The sequence below is a fragment of the Paramormyrops kingsleyae genome, chromosome 14 (genome assembly GCF_048594095.1).
Source record: "Paramormyrops kingsleyae isolate MSU_618 chromosome 14, PKINGS_0.4, whole genome shotgun sequence".
Lineage (NCBI taxonomy): Eukaryota > Metazoa > Chordata > Actinopteri > Osteoglossiformes > Mormyridae > Paramormyrops > Paramormyrops kingsleyae.
In genome coordinates this window covers 3,360,001-3,384,078 of record NC_132810.1, presented here as the reverse complement: position 1 = coordinate 3,384,078, position 24,078 = coordinate 3,360,001, and the positions used below count along the sequence as shown (strand labels likewise).

At 41.3% G+C, this 24,078-nt stretch overlaps 1 protein-coding gene across 1 annotated transcript; it reads right to left on the bottom strand.

Annotated features, from left to right (window-relative positions):
• Nucleotides 1-1,188: 1,188 nt before the first annotated feature.
• Nucleotides 1,189-23,872, bottom strand: galnt16 (UDP-N-acetyl-alpha-D-galactosamine:polypeptide N-acetylgalactosaminyltransferase 16). Its single transcript, XM_072699068.1, has 15 exons — nucleotides 23,426-23,872; nucleotides 16,229-16,410; nucleotides 15,377-15,475; nucleotides 15,026-15,093; nucleotides 13,291-13,356; nucleotides 12,534-12,655; nucleotides 8,624-8,711; nucleotides 8,375-8,459; nucleotides 7,819-7,922; nucleotides 6,842-6,968; nucleotides 6,150-6,242; nucleotides 5,942-6,025; nucleotides 5,317-5,443; nucleotides 5,043-5,159; nucleotides 1,189-2,328 (listed from the first exon to the last, which is right to left on the bottom strand). The coding sequence occupies exons 1-15, from the start codon at nucleotides 23,630-23,632 to the stop codon at nucleotides 2,185-2,187; spliced, it is 1,713 nt and encodes a 570-aa protein (XP_072555169.1). The 5' UTR covers nucleotides 23,633-23,872; the 3' UTR covers nucleotides 1,189-2,184.
• Between the last annotated feature and the right edge of the window lie 206 nt (nucleotides 23,873-24,078).

Sequence of the window (24,078 nt, the reverse complement as noted above, 5' to 3'; positions counted from 1 at the left end):
GTTTCAAAGTGAAATATCTCCTTTTGAAAATAAAATATTTTCTGTTTTCAATTCTGTCTAAAATTTGTAGTTAAACATTTATTCCATTATTGATGTGTATTCTTATTATTATTATTAGTAGTAGTATACTTCTCTGTAATAACATGTTTTTACTGTTGGTGAGCTTAGTATTCTCTCTGCTGGTTAGAGTCTGAATTACAGCACTTTTTTTGAGGTTGTCTTTGCAGTGTTTGTATAACACCAGGGGTAGCACTGTTGCCTTACACCTACAGTGTTGGGGGTTTGATTCCCATCTCCCCTCTGTGTGTGGAGTTTGCTGAACACCCCTGTCTTGCCCGGCATTCTTCCTGGTGGACTGGGATCTCTGCCATGTGCATTAGCTGCTTAGGATAGACCTCAGGGCTCCTTGCATCCCTGACTAGGATAAGTGGTTAGAAGATGGATGGATGGAACTGCTCGATTTACATATTCAAAGTGCCAATAAAAGCAGAATTATGTAAAGTTCACTAAAGATGAATGATTTTGACATCATGATGTCTTCTGTTTTTTTTCTTAGGTTTACCTCCATTGTGAGTACAGCAATCCACTCATTAAAGTAAGATTAATTATAGTAAGGTTAATTATATATAGATTAATTACACTTATTTGTAGCAGACCAGCAGAAGAAATTAATCAGTAGTCATTATAGGTAGAGTCCTATCACATTCATCAGGTTTCAAAATAATACTTACTGAGATAATAGCAATTAAAGGTATAGATTTGCAGCTCTTTTCTAATAAGTGGTCTGACACTAATTGAGGAGGATACTATGTTATTAAGAGGGAAAAATCTATATGCAAAATCAAGCTGTTTTCTTGCAAATTGCAAACTAAGACCTCAGTCCAACCGCAGTAACTGCAATGCCAGAAACAAGATGGAACGTGGATAACGTGTCATAAGCACAGCTGCATCATCTGGTACTGATCAGCGCTGGACTTTCAGACACTCCCAGCCATCGGCAAATGCAGCACAGACGGTTTTTTGGTGACACAGCACTGTTAAAGACGGGGATCTGAAGTATCGCAGTGAGCCACCAAGGCAACTCCAAGAGACCAGAAAACCGCCGGACAGATTAAACTCAGATTGAACATCATCATCATTTTCCTACAACTACTTTTCATGTTTCCAAAGAAAAAAAATACATTGAAGTTCCCTTAATCGAGCATTTATTTAGTATATGTACTGTATTATATATGAGCAAATCTGAACAGGCATATACTTTACAAAGGCAAATAAGATTTCAAAATAAATGCCACAGAACTCACGAGTTGTTTAAAAATATAAATATTAAATAAAATGACATAATTAGAATGTCACACAGTGCAAAGGCAGTTTAGCAGATGTTCCTTCTATAGGAAAAAGGCATTTTATTCATATACAAGCAAAAAAATAATACAAGTATGCTGTGTTCCCGTTTATTTTATTTTTTAAATCACACAAATAGTTACTTCATCTGAACCCAAGCTGGTTCAGTTTTCTTTAGCAATATTTACACAGTTAAAAAGAAACAAAGAATACATTCTTGGGGCTGGACAGCTGACTTTTCTCCTGCATGGTGTGAGTTCAGATGATCCTATCATGCAGAATATGCCGGAAAGTGCTTTGAAATCTCAGACATGTAACCATGTGTGTGTGCTGGTTTAATTACACACAAACACACACAATTATTTTTGTATATGAACTCATCTATGCAGCTTATGTCTCCGGTATAATCAGATCAAGTAGCGCAAAGTGCCAATGACTTTAAACTGGCCAAGGTGGTCTAACTCTCAGTGAAAACAGAAGACTAAAAAAATAAAGCTCTTGAGATCAATTAATGAAACGGAAACCAGGTGTTCACTTTGAAGCGTGGAACTGTACAGCTGAGAGCACTAGTGGTACGAGAGTCGTGCACATGCTCCGCCCACCCACCCCACCTCAAACCACCTCGCCCCTAGGTGCAATATTTAGAAAGACATTCAGAAGAAGGTGATAAAACAGAAGGTTTCAGAACACAATTCTTCTTCTTTGACAGCAGCTCCTGGACACTCCACACAGTGACTGTGCACCATCACAGCTCCCCCCAGGCCCCCAACAGCACCCTCAGCTTTATCCTACAGTTTAACCACAGACTCCCCACCCCAAAGCCCCTCCCGGTTTGTCGGGTCAAGTTGCTAGCTGTGGCTCCCAGGACTGGCTGGCCGACTGGTGATGGCACTGTAGGGTGGCGATGGGGCCAGGGGGGAGCTGGCTGTCCAGGCAGAGACCGCTGACCATGTGCTGCAGGGCGGGGCCCTTGGGTCTCCACTTCTGTTGGGGGGGGTAAATAAAAGCGAGAGCGGAGCAGCTGTCATGAATATTGCCGCCACCGTGTGACAAAACTGAGATACAGACCTAGCAACAAATGAATCATCACTTGGCAACACAGGAATGCTGCCAATATTTAGCAGAGAAGTTCAGGCTGCGCCACTCATTAGACCATTTGCAGTCATTTACAACTGGATTTGGTTGCTTTAGGTTACTATAACAATCCCCTCCCGTCATGTTAATTGGCTCTGACTAATGTAAATCATAGAATTCTGAACCGTTTTCCCAAATACATAAACACCACATGGACAAAAGTACTGGGACACCTGGCCATTACACCTACAGGAACTTCTATGACACCCCATTCTAAATCCATAGGCATCAATATGGAGTTGGTCCCCCTTTGTCGCCATAACAGCTGCCACTCTTCTGGGAAGGTTTTCCATAAGATTTTGGAGTGTGTCTATGGGATTTTTTGGCCATTCTTACAGAAAAGCATTTTTGTGAGAAAAACGTGATTCATTACTCCAGAGAATGTGCTTTCACTGCTCCAGAGTGCAGTGGCGGTGTGCTTTACACCACTCCATCACACACTTCGCATTGTGTTTAGTAATGTAGGGCTTTGCTGCAGCTGCTTGGCCATGGGAGCCCATTCCATGAAGCTCCCAGTGCACAGATATCATGCTGGAATTAATGCAAGAGGAAGTTGGGAACTCTGTAGTTACTCAGTTAGCAGAGCATTGGCAAAATTTATGCAGTACGTGTGTCTCAATATTTTTGTCAATGTCACATAGCGTACCTAAGTATTATTTGAACAGTTCCAAGAAATGGATGGATGGATTCATGAATCCTAACATCTTCATATGAGTAATTATTTGCTTTGTTTTCAACATGTGTGTGATATTCCACTAATAGTTGTATCCTAATATTATTCAAATTATTCGGGTATCGTCAAATTTTAAAACTAGTCAATAAAATGATCACTTTGCAGGGACTTAATGTGAAATAAGCTATATAAATGGGGGGAAAAAGGAAAAGACACAAAAGAAACACAACGTGACAGCAAGTGGCGTGGATCTGGAGGATTCCATTAGGCTGTTCAGTGGCTAACATGGGAAGCGTACGGCTGCTTTGAAGCCTTGCTTTTGAAGTCCTGACGCTTGTGCTGTATGCAAATCAACAAAAGGGTGAGGAGTGTAGCAGAAAAATAAAACAAGGAGGTCAGAAGAAACATCCCATTTAAAAATTAGAAGAAATTAGCTGAATAAATTAGAGGAAAACACATTTTTATTTTGACAGTCACCTTTCTCCATTTTGCCCCCCCCCCCACAAATTTTCTTTAAATGTCCCCCCTTTGTGTCCCATCCATGAAAATCATTTGGAGCTGCCCCAGAGTTCTTTACAGAGCAGAGTTATTCACTTAACACTAGCTGTTATCAGATGGATCTAATGAAAAAAGGAATACCGCATGTGTTTGTGATTCTAACATTGTGTGTGTTCAGATGCGTTTGATATCGCATTTCAGTCCCTGAAAAAAACTACCATTTCATAAATGGGCTCGCATTAATGACCGCAGTCTTAAGGTCAGTGCCAGACATTAATGGGAATTGTTGAAGTGCTTCCTAATGGAAAAACGAGTTTTATGAGTAAGCATGGTTAGCATTGTCATAAAACCACACGGGAAAAGGAAGACTAAATTTCATGAGCTAATGACAAAGAAAAGTACTGATAAGTAGAGACATATGGAGGTTTTCTGAAACGAGTGGAACCTAGGGAGTAGCACTCGACACAGAATCAGGGTGGAGTGATATTGTGTTTATGGTTGCGTGTGCATTTCTCTATGCAGGCACATTCACTGCATTAGTGTCTATTCAAGGAGGTGAATGTGCTTGCTGGCAACATTCAGCATCAGCTCTCAATTTATAGTGACATACAGAAACATTGATACTCATATACCTGTCCTCTTAAATCATAGCAACCGAACAGAACAAAATACAGGCAGGTTATGTGTCAGTAATAGAAAGAAGATGTGACTGATAAATGTTCTATGCTGCTGAAAGCATGTATGCTTAAAACTGAAAAACTAATTTTGTGGTCAAAGACAAAAGTCTGCCTTCCAAGAAACAAAACAATTCTGGAGAGGGAGAGATTCTGTAATGGCACTGAGGGGAACACAGATTGGGTTCTTCGTCTGTGATCTCACGACAGAAAAACAGGTTGGCTCATATTCCACAATCTCTCACACATGGTTTGGATTTAAGGTGCGACCCGGAGTTTATAAATCATCTTGGCCCAGATCCATCCCTTGGGAATGAAGCAGGATGCATTTGTGAAGACAAGGAGCCAGAATTCAAGAGCAAATTTCCAAAACTCACTCAATCCACAGGATGCGTTTTCCAGAAAAATTTCTGTGGAATGAATGAGTCTTGGAAATATAACGAAAGTTGTTTCTTGGATTACGTGAGGAATAAGTGGGTTTTGCTTCTCAATACTGTTACATATGATGAGGAAGCCTGACTTTAAGTCATTGGTGGTCTCACCTCAAAAACAACAAAAAACTGAGTCAGTTTTGGAAATTTAGTCCTTAACTGAAAGGTGCATGTTCCTTTTGTGTTAGAGTTCCTTTGCTAAACTGATTAAGCGCCATGACTGGAGTCACTGCCACTGTAGGTCCAGACAATCATCCCGGCGAGAGTGACGACGAGCCCGTGAATAACCTGTTTGGGTTCTTTCGGGTTGCAGGGCTCCAACTTCACTTTTGACCCGGCGGTGAAACCAGTGACAGCGAGACAGTGGTCCTGCTGGCGAATCAGAGGCTCCACAAACGTCCACTTCTGTGGAAAAGTCAGAATCACGACATGGGAATGCTGACAGTTTCGCTTCACGGCCCATGATGCAGCCTAAACAATATCTAAGACAGACAATATTAAGACTAAGAAAAAAAAATGTAAAAGCAGTTGGCACACAGTGCAAGACTGGGACGGCACTTACCTGAGTCTGGGGCCTGTTTAATCCACTGCCCTTGCATTCCCCAAGGCCCAAACTCTCTGTGCCAACGGACTCCAAACATAACCCCCCCTGTTTCAACACGCTAGACACAGCCTCCTGTTCCGGGATCCTGAAAGAGAAAGACAAGCCCCGACATAAAACAGGATATACTGTATATAAATAGTGTACATATGCTTTTAACAGACGTGGCATCTAATTGGTGAATTCTCTTCTGCCCCTCCAGCACCTCAGAATGGCCGCCGTTGCATCATTCAAGTGGGGGCTACACAGTGGTGACGGTTGAAATGGCTCCCCATTGGTTCTATAAAGTACTTTGGGTGTCTTGAAAAATGCTATACAAATGTAGCATTTGTTTATTTATTCATGTTACATATTGTTATGCTGGAAATGAGAGCAAACATTATTGTAACTGCAACAGTGCAATATAGTCAACTGCAGGAACAGACTGTGTAGCTGAGTTGATAAAGGCCTGTATAAATATATAAAATTGGGATAATGCCCTGAAATTGAACTAAGAGATCTATGCTTTCACTTGCAAGTTGCCGTTACGGCGGCAAGTTTGATTGCTGTTTGGGTGAGACCTCTCACACCTGGACGACAGACTCACTTCAGTTCAGGGTAAACGTTCTCCAGGTACCAGCCAAAAGAATGGCAGTTCAGCTTACGCCGTAGCGCCAAGCGGTCCGAAATGCTGCAGCAGAGACCGGGGTGGGAAGGAAGGAACACAGCGCAGGTTGAGTATCACACAATGCATGTATCCTTCTCAAAGGTGAACTTTTCAGTGAAATAACTACTGAGCTTTAAAAGTGACTGACCTGCCAAAGGACTTGCCTTGAGCTGAGGGCCTGGCAGCGTAGTAGTACTGCTTATACTCATCCATCCATACTTCTGCAGCCCTGCGAGTGTTTCTGAGTAACATAGGAGAGTAACAGAGTTCTGATAAATAAACACCCCCCAGCCCTATCTGTATATGGACTGATATAATAAATGCTCTACTGGGTAGCACTTTACTTGAGGTGGTTCAAAAATGTAGCGGAACACTTTTACTTAATAATAATAAAACTCTAATGACTCCTGTGGGGATCGAAGTTCTCCTTTTACTCTCAGTGACGCACATAAGAAGGTGACAGCGAGCTTGGCAGTGAAGGGCAGCCTCCAGCAGTAGCATCCATGGAGCTGGGGGTTAAGGGCCTCGCTCAAGGGCCCACAGGCTACATTGTTATTTGGCTAAAGCTGGACTTGAACCAGCAACCTTCTGATCACAAGCACAGAGGCTTGGCTTGTTGGGCCACACGCTGCCCTCCCTATATTTAACCATAAACTAAGTGTTAGTTATGTACTGATCCCATGTTCGTTCATCATTAATCATTCATAACAGTTCATGTACAGTATGTCATGTAGTTACTATACTTGTTCTTGCGTTGTAGCTGAGTTACTAAGTTACATGTGCCTCCTCAAGTAAGGCGTTATCCTCTACTGGTTTGAGAAGGATGAGGTTCCCACTCACTTGATATAAGTGAGAGCATTTCCCTCCGGAAAGTCGTAGGGGTGCCGCTTCCGAAAGACGTGGCCAACGCGGCTGCAGGGCAGGATCTCCAGGCTCCCCCCACACATCCACACGCGGAACGAGAGCTCTGAGCAGTGGAGACAAAGTTGGAGATACAAGCATACAATGGTGAGGGCCAATGAAGGAGGAATGGAGACTAAAGTCAGGTTAAAGAAAAAATGGATACATTAGCCTAATGTCGAGAGTACATTGTACTTTATAATGCAATGTTTCCCAACCCGGCTCTTGGGGACCCTCAGACAGTCAATGTTTTTGCTCCCTCCCAGCTCTGTGCCAAAGTCTCCACATTTTTGATAGGGAGCAAAAACATGGACTGTCTGAGGGTCCCCGAGAGCCGGGTTGGGAAACATTGTTATAATGGATTCATGAATGAAATATATAGAAGACTAAGCATATCATAATGCAAATAATTAAAAATGTTAGCAGTGTTATTAGGGCTGGACAGGAAGAGGTGTAGAGAATGCCAGGTCAGCACAAACGTCTGGAAGGCGAAGACCTGCTTGAAACAACAGCCTTTTGTGCGGTAATGATGTAGTGCACTAGTAGCAAACAGTCGTGGGTGGAATTAATTTGCAGCACGATAAGGAATGCCACTTCTGCTCAGGATCGCCAAATGAAGAGCAGAGAGGCCTCCTCCTACAGACATTACAACACTTTGACGTTCACAGAGAAGGTATTTGATGCATGGGATCGTCTCCACATAGGGTTTGCAACATCCATGACATGTGGACACCAGAAGTTCTCAGCAAACTAGACCAAATTTCTCCATATAATTTCCCTGAACTGATTAAATGGTAAATAGTGGCTTCTTTGCCAGGGCATGTTGTACATACACTCTACACTTTTGCTTACTGTATCTGAACATATATTTTTTCCTAAATTGTGTTTTTGATCATAATTGTTAATTCCCAGCTCACCAAAGTTCTCTCCACCCCAGATGTCCATATGGGTGTCATACTGGCCCAAGTGGTTGAACCAGTTCTTGTCCATCACAAAGATGCCACCTGCAATGACTGGAGTCCTGAGGAACAGAAATGTTTGCTCAGCTCTTACAAATACACATAAATGGAGTAAAATGGCAGAAAGATTCACTATTTTGTGAAACACTAGAAAAGTGTGGGCAAAATTCAAATTGGCCCAGAAGAGAACATATTCTATATATCATATTTCATATATGATATCTTATAAATACCAGATACTGTTGCACTTTACGTCATTGTGTCCTTGTTCAACTGCCCTGTGTGTCTTTAATTGCCCCTCGGGGACAAATAAAGTTATTTTGAATTTGAATTTGAATATGGATGGACCCAAATTATGCTTCAAAGTGAATATCAGTTGTTACTGCAACACATGAAAGAGTATTACTGAGCATTTTCCCCTCATCTTAGGCACACACTAAAAATTCCATCTTACATACACACTAAATAATGTATAGATCAGAATGTTTCAGAGTATTCCAGTTTTAGCAAACACCTAATTGGCTGTGTGGGGTCAGTCCTTGCCATTTTCTGCTCAATGGGAATTTGTTCCCACTTGAAATGCAAACTCCAATCAAACCCTGAAAGGCAAAGAGAGGTACAAAATCACGAGGGTAGGTTTCATTTTATAATCCTTACAATTCTGTGCATTTCCACATCCATTCTTCCTGTGGCTGCAGAGACCTCAACCAGCACATCATCCATTTAAACCCCCCCGCCAAGGACACAGAAGACCAGGACTCACCCCCCCGCAAGTCTGCGGAAGCCGCTAGGTAGGCAAAGTTGTCCAGGCTGATCACATCAATGATGGGACTGACAACTCTTGTGTGGTCCTGTAACAGAAGGATGCTTATTCTATGCTGTATTCCATACTGATGTCTTCATCTCCTAACTGACGGATTTCCCACAATGACTGGATTCCGTGACGTTCTTTCATGGGATTTTTCAGCATATGGGCCACTGAATGCAAAATTTCCTTCTGTCTTTTCTCTCTTAATTATCAGTAATTCCGTTATCTCTTAAACACATATAAGAAACTCTGCCTGAGAACAGGTTGATTTTAGAGTTTCAGTTATCAACTTATTTATATCTGTGACATGCGACGGAATAACAACAGCCGGCAGAAGATTCATGACTCCTGAGTTTCATAAGCATGATGTTAAAATGCTAAAATAATGAATTCATATTAAAGTTGCACTTCCCCAAATAGTGTCCATACAGGAACACACTAAACCATGGGCTCATGGGTGAACTGTGGTCACACCAGGGAGAAATAAATAAAATACGTCAGAATGAACAGAGCAGCTGCTTTTATTTAGGAGTGTCTTCTTGTGATTGAACTCAGAGTGAACTCCACCACAGAGAAATCGGGAATGCTGTGTATGGTGGCCCCACCCAGGCAGCTTCCTAGTCATAACTATGATGTGTTTAACGAGTTCTCTTAATCACAGAACTAAGATAAAACACAATGTTTCAGTTCAACTTTATAGATCATTATAGTTATTACATCCTCACATTTGGGGGCAGTACAGTGTTGCCTCACACTTCTGGGACCAGGGATTGAGTCCCCACCATGGCTCCTGTGTCATTATGGGGTTCCCTCCAGGTACTCCAGTCTCCCCAACACACACACACACACACTCCAAGAACATGCTGAGGTTAATTGGAGTTGCTAAATTGCCCATAGGTGTGCATGTGTGAGTGAATGGTGTGAGTGTGCCCTGTGATGGGTTCGCGCCCCATTCCAGATTGTTCCCTACCTTGCAGCTGTAGGCTTCCCCCACAACCCTGAATAGGACATGCAGTTTCAGAAGATAGATGGATTCTCATATTCCTACCCTTCTCTCATCTTTATTACCCATTATTTTTTTCCCGGCAGAATTGACGTGCAGACATTAGCCTTATGCAATGAGGTCGTCACAGAGAGATTCATTCTTTGACTATCATTTTCGCTAGTCTGCATTATGGGGTCGAAAAGCAGGTATACTTAAGTTCAGTCACTCTAATAGCAGAAAGCACCTCAGTAAAGATAATTCGCACTGGGCAGCTATCCAGCTCTCAATGTGTCAAATGTCATTTAGCAGTTAATGTTCTAATTGCATTCAAAGGTATTTGAAGGGCATTACAAAAGGTCTCTGGTTTTCGCATATTATATATGTTCAGGTTGCGCAGACTTAGTGCCGGAGGGTCCAGAAGTAGATACGTGGAATTTTCCGATATCAATAAGAATCATCATCATAAAAATAAACAGCGAATCAATATTTAAAGAACACGCTACTCTGTGTGGTTTCTAAGAAAGCCCTCTAGAACAAACCTCAGGAAAAGCTTTTCTGATGCACTTCACAGTACATAACATGGGAAAAAATGTAATGTACGCGTCCAAACGTTCTACGGTTGAGTAAGCGTTTTTTTAGTGGTGGACAATGAAGACTAGAGAATGTAGTTAAAATGCCACAAGGATAATCTGCAGTAGCAAGAGGGCCAAAGGGTGAGAGTCATAGGGGAGCAATTTGGTTTGTTCCTGGGCAGATGTCAGTAAGAGCTCTGCAGGCGGAAACTGCTGATGCAGGGCAAAGCTACCCTCAGGTGACCAGACATCCCAGAACCGCTGCCTTAGACAGCCCCGATCCTCACAGCTACACGCTCACATACCGCAGCTCTACTGCACTACTGTAACAAAGCCTTTTGTGGTTGTGGGGATGTGCAAAAGTGAGAAAAGGATACCTTTGGAATTATCTGGATTTCTGAATCAAATCTCCATGTAGATCTTCATGTAGTCATAATAATAGTCTTACTCGCAGCATTTTACATTACCATATCATAATTTAACAAATAGTTTAATTAAACGATCGAGGTTACTGATGGGGAAAGTTTGTGAACTTCCTTTCCTGATAACAACTTACACCGAAACCTTAATAACTTAAACCAAAACCATTCTGCAAGCGCTGATCACACCTGTGTAGTGGTTAAGTATTTCTCTACATTCTTCTATGTATATTATTTGGATGTTTTCTTTGTGAGCCTGCTTCATATTTACTTCCATGTTTTGGCTCATTGTTTTGTTGTACGACCCAATGTCTTCTGAGTTTTAGATTAGAGGCAGACACCTTGGCATTCTGCTGCAGAATGTTCTGATACAATTCATTGGTCCCTCAATGGTTGCAAGTCTGCCAGTCTCTGATGCAGTAAAGCAGCATCACAACACTGTCCTCTCTCTGCTGGGATGAGGTTGTGATGCTGGTATGCAGAGTTCAGTTTTCGACAAACAAAACACTATACGCATTTACTTGTGCCTGTAATCTGCCCACAGATGACTGATCCAGTAATGTTGCAGAATCTCACAATCGTGACCAGGGTAAGTGGTTAGAAGACTCATGGGTGGATGGATACTGCTATACAATTTCCAGATCATTTGGGAAACTTGAGCTGTGCAGCAATGTTTTTTTGGTGAGCAATGGTTTCCTCTGTGATAATCTTCCATGAACACTACTGTTGTTCGGTATTTCTTCTGGTGGACATAATCAAATGCAAGAGAAGCCTGCAAATTCTTAGCTGTCACGTGTTTCGGGATTCCAAAGACTGCCCGTATACTGATCTCTGTAAGGGTGAGCAGCAACGATGCTACTGATCTCTGTAAGGGTGAGCAGCAACGAAGCTACTGATCTCTGTAAGGGTGAGCAGCAACGATGCTGAGTATATTCATTTGTAAACTATCTTCCATCACTGTAGATTGATGGTGGTCAAACCCTTTAGGAATCCCTCGTTAATCCCTTCCAGTCACGTATTTCTCGACAAAGGCTACTACTCAGGTCCTGCAAAATCACTTTCATCACATTCATCACTTCCCCAAAACAATTACCTCATGCCACAAAAGCAAATTCCACCAATGAATTAATCTGTGCCACCAAAATGAAAAGTACAGTCAGCATCATTTTAACCATGAGAGTCAAAATGCTTAGATATATTGTCAGATATATTGTAAATCTGCTCCGGAACTCCACAATGCTGAATGATAGTCGGTTCCCACTTTCTCATTGTCACTGACTCTTCTTTGGCAAACTGATACTTTTTCATGTCAAAGACACCAGCTTCAGCACCGCAAGGCTCTGCTCTACAGTATGTAAAGTTCACTGGCAAGTGAAAGCACTCACATGTATATGTAACTTCGTCAGATCTTAAGACACAAACAAAAAAGTCACACAGCACAGAATAACACAGAAACAGCAAAACGGCGATACAAGGACAACAAAATGACAACAAAATCATGTACTGCGGGCAGGGGCGCAGCTAGAGATTTCGGGCCCCATGAAAGCCTGTCACACCGGGCCCCCCAACCCAGACCAATCCAATTATGTTCCAAATTTTGTAGGGCCCCTATCACTCAGGGGCCCTTGCATTCATCCGAACTTCCCCCCTATACGGCGGCCCTTACTGTGCGAACCAAAAACACAACAGTGATATATAACTGTTGTTTTGATTATATGTTTTAGTCATTTTGAAAGCTTGCATGTGATGACTAACACGATGATCATATATATATATATAGTTTTGGGTTAGGACTCCCAATCAGAAGGTGACTGGTTCTAATGCCCTGGACAAACATGTCTGCTAAATAAGTGAGTAAATTTAGTGAATAAAAATTAAAAGGTTCATACCTCTTTCACCCTCTGGATCATTGGCTGCAACCAGTCTGTGTTGACCTCACAGTGGCTGTCTAGAAATGTCAGAATGGAGGCCGAAGCAGCACCAGCTCCTCGAACCCGGGACCGGATCAGCCCTGACAGAGAATCAGGGAGGGAGAGGGGACAGGTATTTGTTGAGAAGCAGCCCTGAGACTGTGTCATATTGTGTAAAGATTCATATGAACATTCTGCTCTTTTACAACTATTGGATGTCTGTATCTGATCCAGTATGGACACTCAGAGCCATAATTTCAACAATTTCCAGTTACTCATTAAAACAAACCACATTGCTGTCATCTCCCAGACTCTTCATTACTGGGCCCAAAGTCACAGAACGATCTCTCTGGCTCCATGTGAATTACAGAGTCATTCTTAATGTTCTGATACAAACCAAAGATTTGCTCTTCATAGTCTTTACAGAACCCAGACATTGGCACAAAATATGGGGAACATTGTTGGACAAACTGCAGCTTAAAAATAATCTGTAATGTTAATGTGTATTAATACAAAAAGCAATCTAGAGATACTCTTTGCATACTTGTGCTGGTATATTTACTAACACTTGTAGAGCAAAGATATTCTGCTTCTGGGCCTGGTAATGTAAAGATATTTTACTCAACACTGGCCTCCTTCTGTTCCTCCCTCATCTCCCCTCCCAATTCACTGTCTGCTTCTCTGCACCTCCTTAACTCCCCCAACTGCACTCTGACCTACCCATAGTTCCACTCACCTTCTCTACGTCCATTTCTTAGGCAGCGCACCTTGGGAATCTCAGTGAGAAGCTGGCAGTCTTGGGCTGCAAGAGACGGGAGGTTTTGCAAGCAGACAGCATGTTCCAGAGACAGCATGCAGGCTTATCGTGCTGGAAGATGCGTCTTTTGGTTAATAAAGAGGTGGACTTGAGTCACTGGGTTAATTACAAATGCATGACCTGGGCCTCTGTTACCTGATGTAAAATAAGCAAAGTCAGTTACGACACAACATTCTGCACAGAGAGCTAATCCTTAGCTGAAACCTGAGCCCTTTGCGAATCGCACCCCAACACACAGATTACCAATTCTGCAGCTTGAGGATTACACAGCTCTTTGATATTATCTAATCTCCTTGCTCTAATCAAACAAATTCCCCAGTGTAGCAAAAACAAGTCCACTAATCGAGAGAGAGAATATATGTGATTTTGAGGGGATTTGCATGCAGTTTTTTTTTTCTTTTTTTTGGGGGGGCGGGCAGATGGGACCAGAGGAAGGAGGATTAAGAAGCGGCACTGCAGGCTTCCCTATTGAATGGCTCTTCCAAATGGGTCCACTGGCCTTTCACTGCATTAAAATTGCCCTGTACTTTTAGCCTAGGCCGCAACCAAGCTTTTACAGTGAGATTTTCTTAACTAACCACAGCCTGTTGGGATTAAACACAGTTTCATTTACGGTTTACTTTTATGGTGAGACATATTTAATTGTGTGTTAAATCTACTTCTGTTAAGGAAAGTACGACTATATGACAATCTTAATTAAATCAGGACAGCCGTAGGTGTTACAATTCTGCTGTTCGAGCTCCAGTCAAGCTGACACACGGATTTCATTGGCTTCAGCTTGACAAGTAAGAATAAAAATTTTAATTCTCACTGGGTGTGGGGTGGGAACGTGTGAATGCACTGCTAAAGTCGACCGCAGAAATTCCACAGATTGCTTTCAACCAGCTTAATAATGATACTAATTCTCACGTTGGCTCAAATTCCAGTAGGTCTGTGAAGTGTTTTGCACTGGACAAGCATTTCAAGCCACCGCAGCTCACACTTTTCCAGAAGCAGAACCAGCAGTGGCATACCTCTACTCTGAGTTCATAAAATAAAGCAAGACTAACAAAAGCCCTATTAACAGCTGCTGGCACATCCCTGAAGAACGTGGGCCAGATGTGACAGATTTCAATGAGACTGGTCAAATGAAAGGAAAAACTGTTTAATCATTAACGATGATATCATCAAGTATTAAAATAACCTCACCTTTTCCATCTTGGTAGGTCTACTGTGTTTTTAAGGTCTAGCAAAACTGTTTTTCATGGAGAACTCCAATTCGAATCTCACTTTGCTAAGTCTCTTTAGTTCATTTACAGCCTGCACCAAAATGGTTCTCTTGCGCATTAACTAACCATCCTGAACTGGATCCCACTGGTCCGATACAGTAGTCCTTTTAAGAGCAGACTTTCATTTAGCCCGCTAAAATGGCACAAATTAATTTCTGCAATATATATAATTTAGTAAGAGAATTTAATTTTGAGTCTCTTTATGAATTCTCTGATCCTCTATGATCAGCAATACCTTCACCAGACACATATTAATTTGATATCTTTTGCAAAAGTATTTCAATTATGTTTAAATGGTAACATAATAAACCAAAAAAACGGCATTCCCTAAAAACAGTCACAAAAAGGAGCTCTCTTTTGTATTAATCTAATTGAAAGGCACCTACGGTCATTGCTGAAGTCGTCCACAAGAATTATTTCCTGGATCAAAGATGGGGGACTCCGTAGCAGAACACTAAAATGGGAAACGAAAATTAAAATGAACCTGTGTATTCAGTGTTGGGAAAAATACTCAAAAAAGTAATCTATTACAGACATGAAGAAAGGAACAAATCCAGACCAAGGTTTTGTTTCAACCAGCCAGTGGAGTACAGTGTGATGGTCCCTCATTATACTCAATCGGTTGAGTAACTTCCACAACACTGTGTGAATTACATGGAATTACATCTCTTACAGAATTTCTATGTGACAGATGTAGCTGTTCCATAATCTGACACTTTGAAGCAGACCCTTTTTACCTTTTGATTGTGCGTAAAAGTGTAGATCTTGCCTCATTGTGGAAGGTAATGACAACGCTTGTGGGTGGCAGATCAGGGTCAAAGGCCAGAGATGCACATCTAAGAAAATAAAACGAGTACTCAAATAAGTTTTCAGTAAGAATATACACTGACATTGTGATTACTTAAGATTTGCCTCAGTAAATACCTGAAAACCAGAAATATCTTTATTAAGGAGGGCACAGTATTTAAAATAACATTTTTGTAATTAGAGAAAATGATAGAAAAATGTAGGATACCAAACCCATGCTTAATAAGAAGGAATAGTGAATTGCAGGAAACACAATGCGGTCAGATACTGCCTTAAGTCCCTATTCTAATTTATTCTAATTTCTTCATTCTTCTTTTAAGCAATGATCATGCAATGACAGAAAGAAATCTATTTAAGATCAGCAGAATAATTATAGCTGGATTTCAGATTCAATTTATAGATTTTAGCAGGGGCATAAAACTGATATTTTATGTTAAATGTGGGGGGGTTCCCCACATGGATTTTAGATACAGATCACATAATGAAACTACATGGAGTCACTGGATCTACATTCTGGTCTTGCTCTACAAAAAAAGGCCAGCTGGGTGGCACTGGAACAAAAAGTAAGAATGAAAGATTTCTTGACTTTGCTAGAATAATGAGGAACAGAGGCTCTGTCCTTTGTATTGGGAAAGAAGCACAGCATGCTGTAGCTGTGGGGAACTGGACCACAGTCCAGGAATCAGCTGCAAAGGTGATGCATTGGTTGCATTTATGGACGTGTGAGTGCAGGGGAGAGGAAGAGCGTGTTTCTGGGTTTGCGTGTGAGACGCGACAGCCACCTGTAGTGGCGCGTGTCTCGAATGCCTCGGTCGCTGCCCAGCCGGTCGCTCTCCTGCAGGTTGAAAGCGTGCTCTCGATAGGGATCCTCCCCTGCCCTCAGCTGCTTCCCCGATAGGTACGCTTTCTCATCAAAGTGACCAATCACCTGCCCTGGATGCTCGGCGGGTGGGGAACGTGTCACCTGGACAAACAGAAATGACAGTCAGAGGTCAGCGCAGGAGATTGATAAGCAAGACTGGCGAATGGAATGCATGTTTCTTCAAGAGAAGATCAGATAGGTCAGATGTGTACCTAATGAAAACTGTACAAACATATGTCTCCTAGCAAGGTCCATTATTTAGACCGTAAAAGGAATCAAACATTTCCCCAGTGGTCAGAAACGCATCACAATGATAATGATGACCACTATTACTGTGTAAAGCTGCATTTTCTAATCATCCTATATCCTAAGTGCTGGTAGTCGAGGGATCTGCAATGTTGGTTTAGGTGATTAGACTGAGAACCAGAGTTCCTTAAGACAAGCAGTGCATGGGAAAAAGTCAGGAGTGTTTCTCTTGATCAGTGAGAAAATATACAGAGAAACATAACGGCATGAACATGCAAATACCTTGCAAAGAAATAGAAGGGATGAAACAGGCAGAAGGAAAGTAAGAAAGAGTAAAGGAAGAGAAAAATTAAGGATCTGCATTCACTTTTATTAATGCTCTGTCAGAAAAAGGCTCAGCCTGCACCTGGGTTTGGGCTTTTCGGCGAAGTTTCCATTTCACAGGACACAATTCATACAGGGTAAGTCGCTTCAGTCATCAGAAGACAAGATTTAAAAGCACTTAGTCATTTCTAACCAAATTAAAAGCGCAATGTCAGTGGGATGTTTAGAAGACGAGCGAGCAGCGGGGAATGAGCCGTCCTAGATCGCATACTTGTAAGGAATCAGGTGGAGGTCCATGCAGGGATCGTTCTACGGCCAAAACAGGATCCAAAAGTCAATGTCGTCAACAGTAATCCATCAGAAACAAAAACCAGAACAAAACAGGACAATATCAGAATTGGAATTCAAATCACTAAGTAAAGAACCAGGCAATAGGTTGGTAAACAGAAAATTCTCACTACAGAAGAGATCCACTATACATCCAACAATCTGACTAAAACAACTGGTATTTTACCAGTTACATAGGAAATAATATACAGGTGGATTTAATAAACTGGTAAGGTTGATGGGGGAAGACCCAGGCTGGATGTGGGATCTGGGTGCCAACTGGTTTGGGGCCTTGGCAATATTGCAACTAGCTAGAGCATATAGTAACCAATGGAAATAGAACTATTAGAAATACAATTACAGGCAGCATGGGGGCGCAGTAGTTAGTGATGCTGCCTCACAGCAAGAAGGGCCTGGGTTCGGTCCCAGGTCCTTTCTGTGTGGAGTTCAGACGCTCTCGCCATGGTCGTGTGGGTTTCTGCTGGGGGCTCTGGTTTCCTCCCACGGTCCAAAAGCGTGCAGGATAGGTTGATTGGCGAGTCTAAGTTGGCCCTGTGAGTGTGTTGGCGGCTCCCAGGGTTGATTCCTGCCTGCGCCCTTTGATTCCTGGATAGGTTCTGGTGACCCCAGTTGGGATTAAGCAGTTGTGGTGATGGATGGATGGAAATTCAATGACTCAATGGGTTTTGCCAATTAAAGGATGACCTTCAGGGTTTTTTCTTAATGTGCATTTTCTTATTAGGCCTTAACGAATAGAGCTATGATATCCGCTGCTACAAAACATATGGCTAGTCATAATTTATCATAAGTAATACAAAGAGGAAACAATAAAACAATGAACACTTCAAAATAAATACATATTAAGCCTTTGATGTAAGAATATACAACATACACTCTGTATGGTTCTATTTATATACGACGTGCTATAGATAAGGGAGGGGCTGTCAGCACATGGGTGTGTCACTGTACTAATGCTTATGTGCTAAATGTCATGTAATATGTTCACACAATACTAATGGAGTAATCCTGAATCACCAGTTCCATTATATTAGAAGTTAGATTTACACACAGTTCACAAAAGGAAACCTGGAAACAATGTAAACCCAGCACCCTTACAGGGGAACATTGCACAGCACTGCCAATCTGGTCTCAATAAGCCGGTAATCAAGTCTAATTGGCTCATAATCTGGTTGTGGTCTGGTGTGTCAGGATTTTGGAATGGAATTAGCAGAGAACAACAGCATGGCCACAAAGCATGGTGATATTGTTGCTTTCATTAGGGCACAGATTTTCTGGGTGGGATGCAATTTTCACTTTATTTTGTCTTCTCTGCGAACACCTCTGACGCTATCAAAGGATGTTTTCCCCAGATCACTGTATGTAAACATGCCAGAAATTTGAAACACAAATGGCTCTAAAGAGGGAGTTACACATACTGTAGCCTCACAAAATCCTGCTCCTTCATTGAATTCCACTGCATCTATCTTTGCATATGCAAATCACCCATACTACTGATTAAATCTAGATGCAAATATGCTGAAATTACGTACCCAAAGCATTAATAAACTTAAAATGAACTCTATTGATTTATCGTTTCTTATGAGAAAGAAATTTATACTGAAATGAATTGGGAGTATGCACACACTGTACTAAAACTAAAGAAAAATATCATTAAAAAAATCACATAGAGAGATATACTGTACAGGTATATGATCAAACAATGGCAGCCAAACATGAAGGCTAATGCTAATTTTGGTTCTCTTTCTAAGGCCTAATTAAACACAGTTTGCACACTAATTCCAAAAGCACGCTATGTACCGCCAAAAACAAATAAAAGGGGAAACAATAAAATGGCATAATTAAGGATCTCAGATTTGTTTGCTGAAACAATGTAATTAGAAAGATTTGCCAGTTAATTCCGCCGGTGCAGTGAAGGGTGATGGGTAAAATTTAAAATAGATAATTACTAAAAATACAAGCTGTGGAAGAGCACTTGCACCTAGGGGAGTGAGCACTATTTCTGTGCATTTGTGAGAAGAAAGAGGGTTATGGTGGTGTCTATGGTGATTCTCCTACCACAACTGCTAATTAGAACCAGATGAAGCAGGAATGGTGCGCTTCTCTATTCTATTCCTTCTGTTCCACTCTACTGTGTCACAGTCCTCCTGTTGTCAAGGTAACTAGGATGTAGAATCAGGTTCTTCCTGGATACTTAGTATTTATAAAAGAGATTTAAAAAGAAGTGAAGAAAAAAAAGCAATATTAGAAGGCAGAAGACAGAGAGAAATCCAGGGTTTTTTCTCTCGTGTTGTATTTACCCTTTTAAAATGATGTCAGTACGTGGTTCATTTTAAATTCAAGATTTAGAGTTATCAAATCACCGTGAGATGGGACATAAGTAGGAATAGGGAGCAATATGAGCAGAGACGATGAAATGGCATGAGTAAAAAAATTAAAAATCACGATCAAATTTGAGATTAGACTTTGTGTCGAAAGACTTATGTGTAAATGATCAGAGAGGCAAAATGGAGTTTGACATTTACACAGCGGAGAGAACAGTTTTTCCCTCCCATGCCTTTTCATCTCATTCATATTGTGTTCTAGAATTGGAACTCAGCTAAAAATTCCAACTACAGAGCAAAGAGATGAGAAGGAGTTCACTGCGTGGAGGGGCCGTGCAACCTTTTCATTTACCACCCAAATGTCTGCAGTTAATTCCAAACTAACAATGACCCTACTCTTACAGTCTACTTAGGTTGAAGAAATAAAGTGATCAGCAAAGTAAAGATTCAGTTGGCCCTAATACACATTATTCTGCACAGATCAAGACAAAATCCTCTCAGAAAACAATAGTCAGAATGAAGGAAAATTTGTAAGCAAAAGCATTCATATTGCATGATACAAAAGGCCTAAATCAAATTACTAAATGGTGCGGACAGAATATCGCATAAAATCTCAGTCACCATGGATACAAAACAAGCAATCAGCTATATGGGTGTCACTGAGAGAGGGAGGGGTAAAAAAAAGAACAAAAATGTTAATTTAGAAGGAGAAAACAGAGGATATGCCTATACAGCTGAAATGTAGCTATATCAAACTACTGCTTACAACCATCAACAGAACGGAAAGTTAGTAAAATATAATATGTATACCTGAGAATGAACAAACAGATGAGACAGACAGAAGGTTCCTCTGACAACATTGAGTGTGAAAGCAAATGAATCAAGTCTTCAAGCCTTTGATAAAGGTGCTGATACCAAAATGTATCTTCAATACTCTTATTTAATATGCAAACTTTTATCTGAAATACATAATATTTTAAAACTGAAAATTATAGAGGGCACGATTGGTGCTTATCTGTGAAACATTTGAGAATATACGCTATTATTTGCCATTTATTATATTAAAATATTTACTTTTTTTTTTTTTTTTACACAAAACTTAAAATGCAAATGTTAAAGAAGCACACTTAGTTGAGATTCTATCAGGAGGAACATTTGGTTTCATTTGATTATAAAAAGGATTGAATGCATAAATATGTTAAGAACGGGAAAGATACGGGCAGAGATATTTCATTTAAGAAACACTGGCAGGTTTGAGAGATAATGCGCGAAACAAAAAACCCGTAAGGTTTCAAACCTGGAGATGTCACTAAACTCCCCTGCTTTCTATATCTAAGGCTTCTTATTCTGTCACAAGTATTCCTTCGTGTACAATTATTTTTTAGTACATATTTGATTACCTTAGGCAAGCACCCAGTCATTCTCACATCCATGGCTAAGCTGAGTATAGCGAACTAACTAGCCTATACTATAGTCGTATATTTCATTATTTGGGAATTTAAATCCCGTCTCTCCTCCATGTTTATGGAGTTTGCATATTCTCCCTATGTTACACATGTTTCCTCCTGCAAGTTAACTGCAATCTCAAAAACTGCTACAGGTATATGCGTATATGTGCCCTGCTACAGGTATATGCGTATATATATGGTATATGGCGTGGCGTCCAGGGTGTTCTCCTCGCTAGTGCTCTATGCTGCCATCAGACTACCCTGTGACACTGACCAGAACAAGCAGTTAGAACATAGACAGCTCTCATTCAGTGTTTTTTTTCCACAAATGTATGTTAATGTTTGTTTCATTATCATTCATTATGTGAATATTACTGATTTTTATTACATTTAATTGTACTACGCTAATACCAACAATAATATTGCATGCACACAATTGCACTGCAAAAGAAATGTAAGATAACATCAGTTTCAATGCAATTTCTTACAATATGATGCTTCCAATTAAACCTTTAAAATTGGGTACGAGCAAAAGAAAGTAAACTTCAGTCAGTTTGTCATCTAGGCTCATGCTACATTTGCGGAGCCGGGGTCCTATATTACCCCATTCTAATGAATATGAACACTTTTCAATAAATGCTGTGAATAGATCATTTCTTAATGTTAATTGTTAACATAAACCGTCTAATCATTAGCAAGTGAAGAAGCTGGCTGAAACCGGGTAAAAACTCGATTCCGTCCATCACGTTACCAGATCCATGGTGTCAAGGGCTATAGGTTGAATGATGCAGTAATTCTCTCAGTCTAATTCAGGTCAAGTTCTGCAGAGGATCCCGGCCCAGATCATTTTGTTGGATGTGGTCAAATATGGTGCTTAGCTAACAATGCTTAGTCGACCAAATCCCTTGATGCAGATCACAGGACTTAAAATATGCATATAATAACATACGTTAGAACTTCATTTCCACAATATATCCTGGCTCATATATTTGGCATGCATTAGTTCTACCAGATCAGGAAGAGAACTGCTGTGCTGCAGAGACCAGATGTCCTCCTAAGATCTCTCTGGGACCTGAAGGCTCCACCGGTTCCTGCAGTCATCCTTCATTAATTCATATCCTTATAAGAGCGGACAACAGACACATATTTGTAATCAAAGCAAAGGATTCCACTGCAAATGGTGTTTATTACTTCAAGATCAAATGCAATTTAATTGTTCATGCATGGCACGAGGATGGCATCACATGAGTGTACGAATCTATTTACATTCAGGATTGACAACTTCTAAAAACGTCTGACCTTATGCAGAATTTTGCAGCTCGGATTAAGCGTGATGCTGCACATTCAGCCAAAGCTCAAAAGCGCCTTTTCCAGTTTGTTTTTAAATGAACGTTCTAAAATGGAAAAAAAAAAAACAGAAATCTTAATTATGCTAGAAAATGTAATTAATTTCTTTTTAACGTCCTTTTACAGTTTCATTAAAGGAAGCAACTTAAATAATTTTGTGAGGTCATTTAAAGCTGTCTTACATATTCCTCACCTCAAAATACCAAATAGAAAAAGCAGTCCGATTTTAATTAATTCACCAGCACATCATTTTCATTGTCGGATGTTATTCTGTACAAATATTTCAGAGTAGGCCTATTAGTTCCGTTTGTAAGTAGCCTATATAATGTCACACGCGTGGGATTTAACTATTTTGTGGTGTTTATATCCGAATCCCAAATATAAATAAATCACATACTACATATTTCTCAGTGTCACTGCCCTAGGGTATCTGATCGGCACATCATGCACAACAAACTGCTCCACAGAAAAATATTTAACGCCCAATCCGCCTCTTTCTGAAATCAGCGAAAGAAATACTTTGTCATACTGCTGCCACAGAATAATGTTTATTCCGATACATCCCTTTAACAAGGAGTAGCCTATAAAGTATAACTACATAGCCATCGAACATACAGTAAATTCCAAACCCAACACATCGCTCCTCACTTGCGCGTCTTTATCGTTCAAAAACGATTTCTAATTTTAATTCCTTAAATTTTACTTTATGGTATGAAGAGAGAGCATTAAGACGTTTAAGGCTCCCGCTGCTGTACATCATGGCAAAAAGCCGCGTAGGGGTAATTAAGAGCGCTTAAGTAACCAGCGCATATTGCAAAAGAAACCAATAATGGACTGACACAGTACGTTTATACGGACGTTTTCACCAGAAGTAGCAGCCAGTTTGCCCAGACTTTCCGATACCACACTGTGCGGCTCGGTGACGCGGTAATTACATCAAAACGCACCTCCTGCAGTGTCGCCACAGCGATCGCTGCGCATCAGCATGCAGCACACACTGCCCTGCACGCACCGCAGTCTCCGTTACTCCGTTACCGACACCCCCCCACCACACACACACCCATTGTCTAATACATCACTTACAATAAGCGGGATGGTCCTGTCATCTCGGTGGATCTCCAGTCGCCCCGCTTGTATTCTCTGCCCGTGGCTTCTACCGCCTGCGGAACGCAGCTGCGACACCGAGGATGGGGATGTGTGGGGTTTATTATCCTGCCACAGGTAATAGAAGGTCCCCAGGATCCAGGCGACGGTCAGAACCGCAATGGCGTTGGCCCGAATCCTGCGCATTGTGCGCCCATAAGGAGGGAGGGCTCCAGAACTCAGCCTAAATTTTATGATTAGGCTGCTTGGTGATGAGGGAGGTAGCTGGTACGTGCAGCGCTGCCCCACTGCTGCTTCCTGCTGTAGCTGACAGCTTGACTGGCTGTGAGCTGTTTTGTTGGAGCAGAGGTCTCCAGGCTTGGATCGGTGCCTTCATAGAAACACGGTCCTAGCGCCGAGAGATTGCTGCTTGTCAAGACGCCCACAACCCCAGCGTTCATAACGCGGTGTGAACTGCATTACTGCTGTCGCAATAAAACCGAAACCGCAAACCCAGTAATATTTATCCGTCAACAATCAGAGTAGAATTAGGCTGGATACGCGTCTTCCGACTGCACGGGGAAACCGGAGCCCTCAGAGCAAACTCATGCAAACTCCACACCCACAGAGAGGAGCTGGGATTCAAACCCACA

Bases quoted from the DNA above. Each gene is read 5' to 3' on its own strand.
- galnt16 (XM_072699068.1), bottom strand. From the start codon at position 23,632: ATGCGCAGGATTCGGGCCAACGCCATTGCGGTTCTGACCGTCGCCTGG. The intron at 7,923-8,374 runs GTGTTTGCTAAA...TCTGTTCCTCAG, and splicing joins GACCCCACACAGCCAATTAG to GACTCCAGTCATTGCAGGTG. The intron at 6,026-6,149 runs GTCAGTCACTTT...TCTCTGCTGCAG, and splicing joins CAAGGCAAGTCCTTTGGCAG to CATTTCGGACCGCTTGGCGC.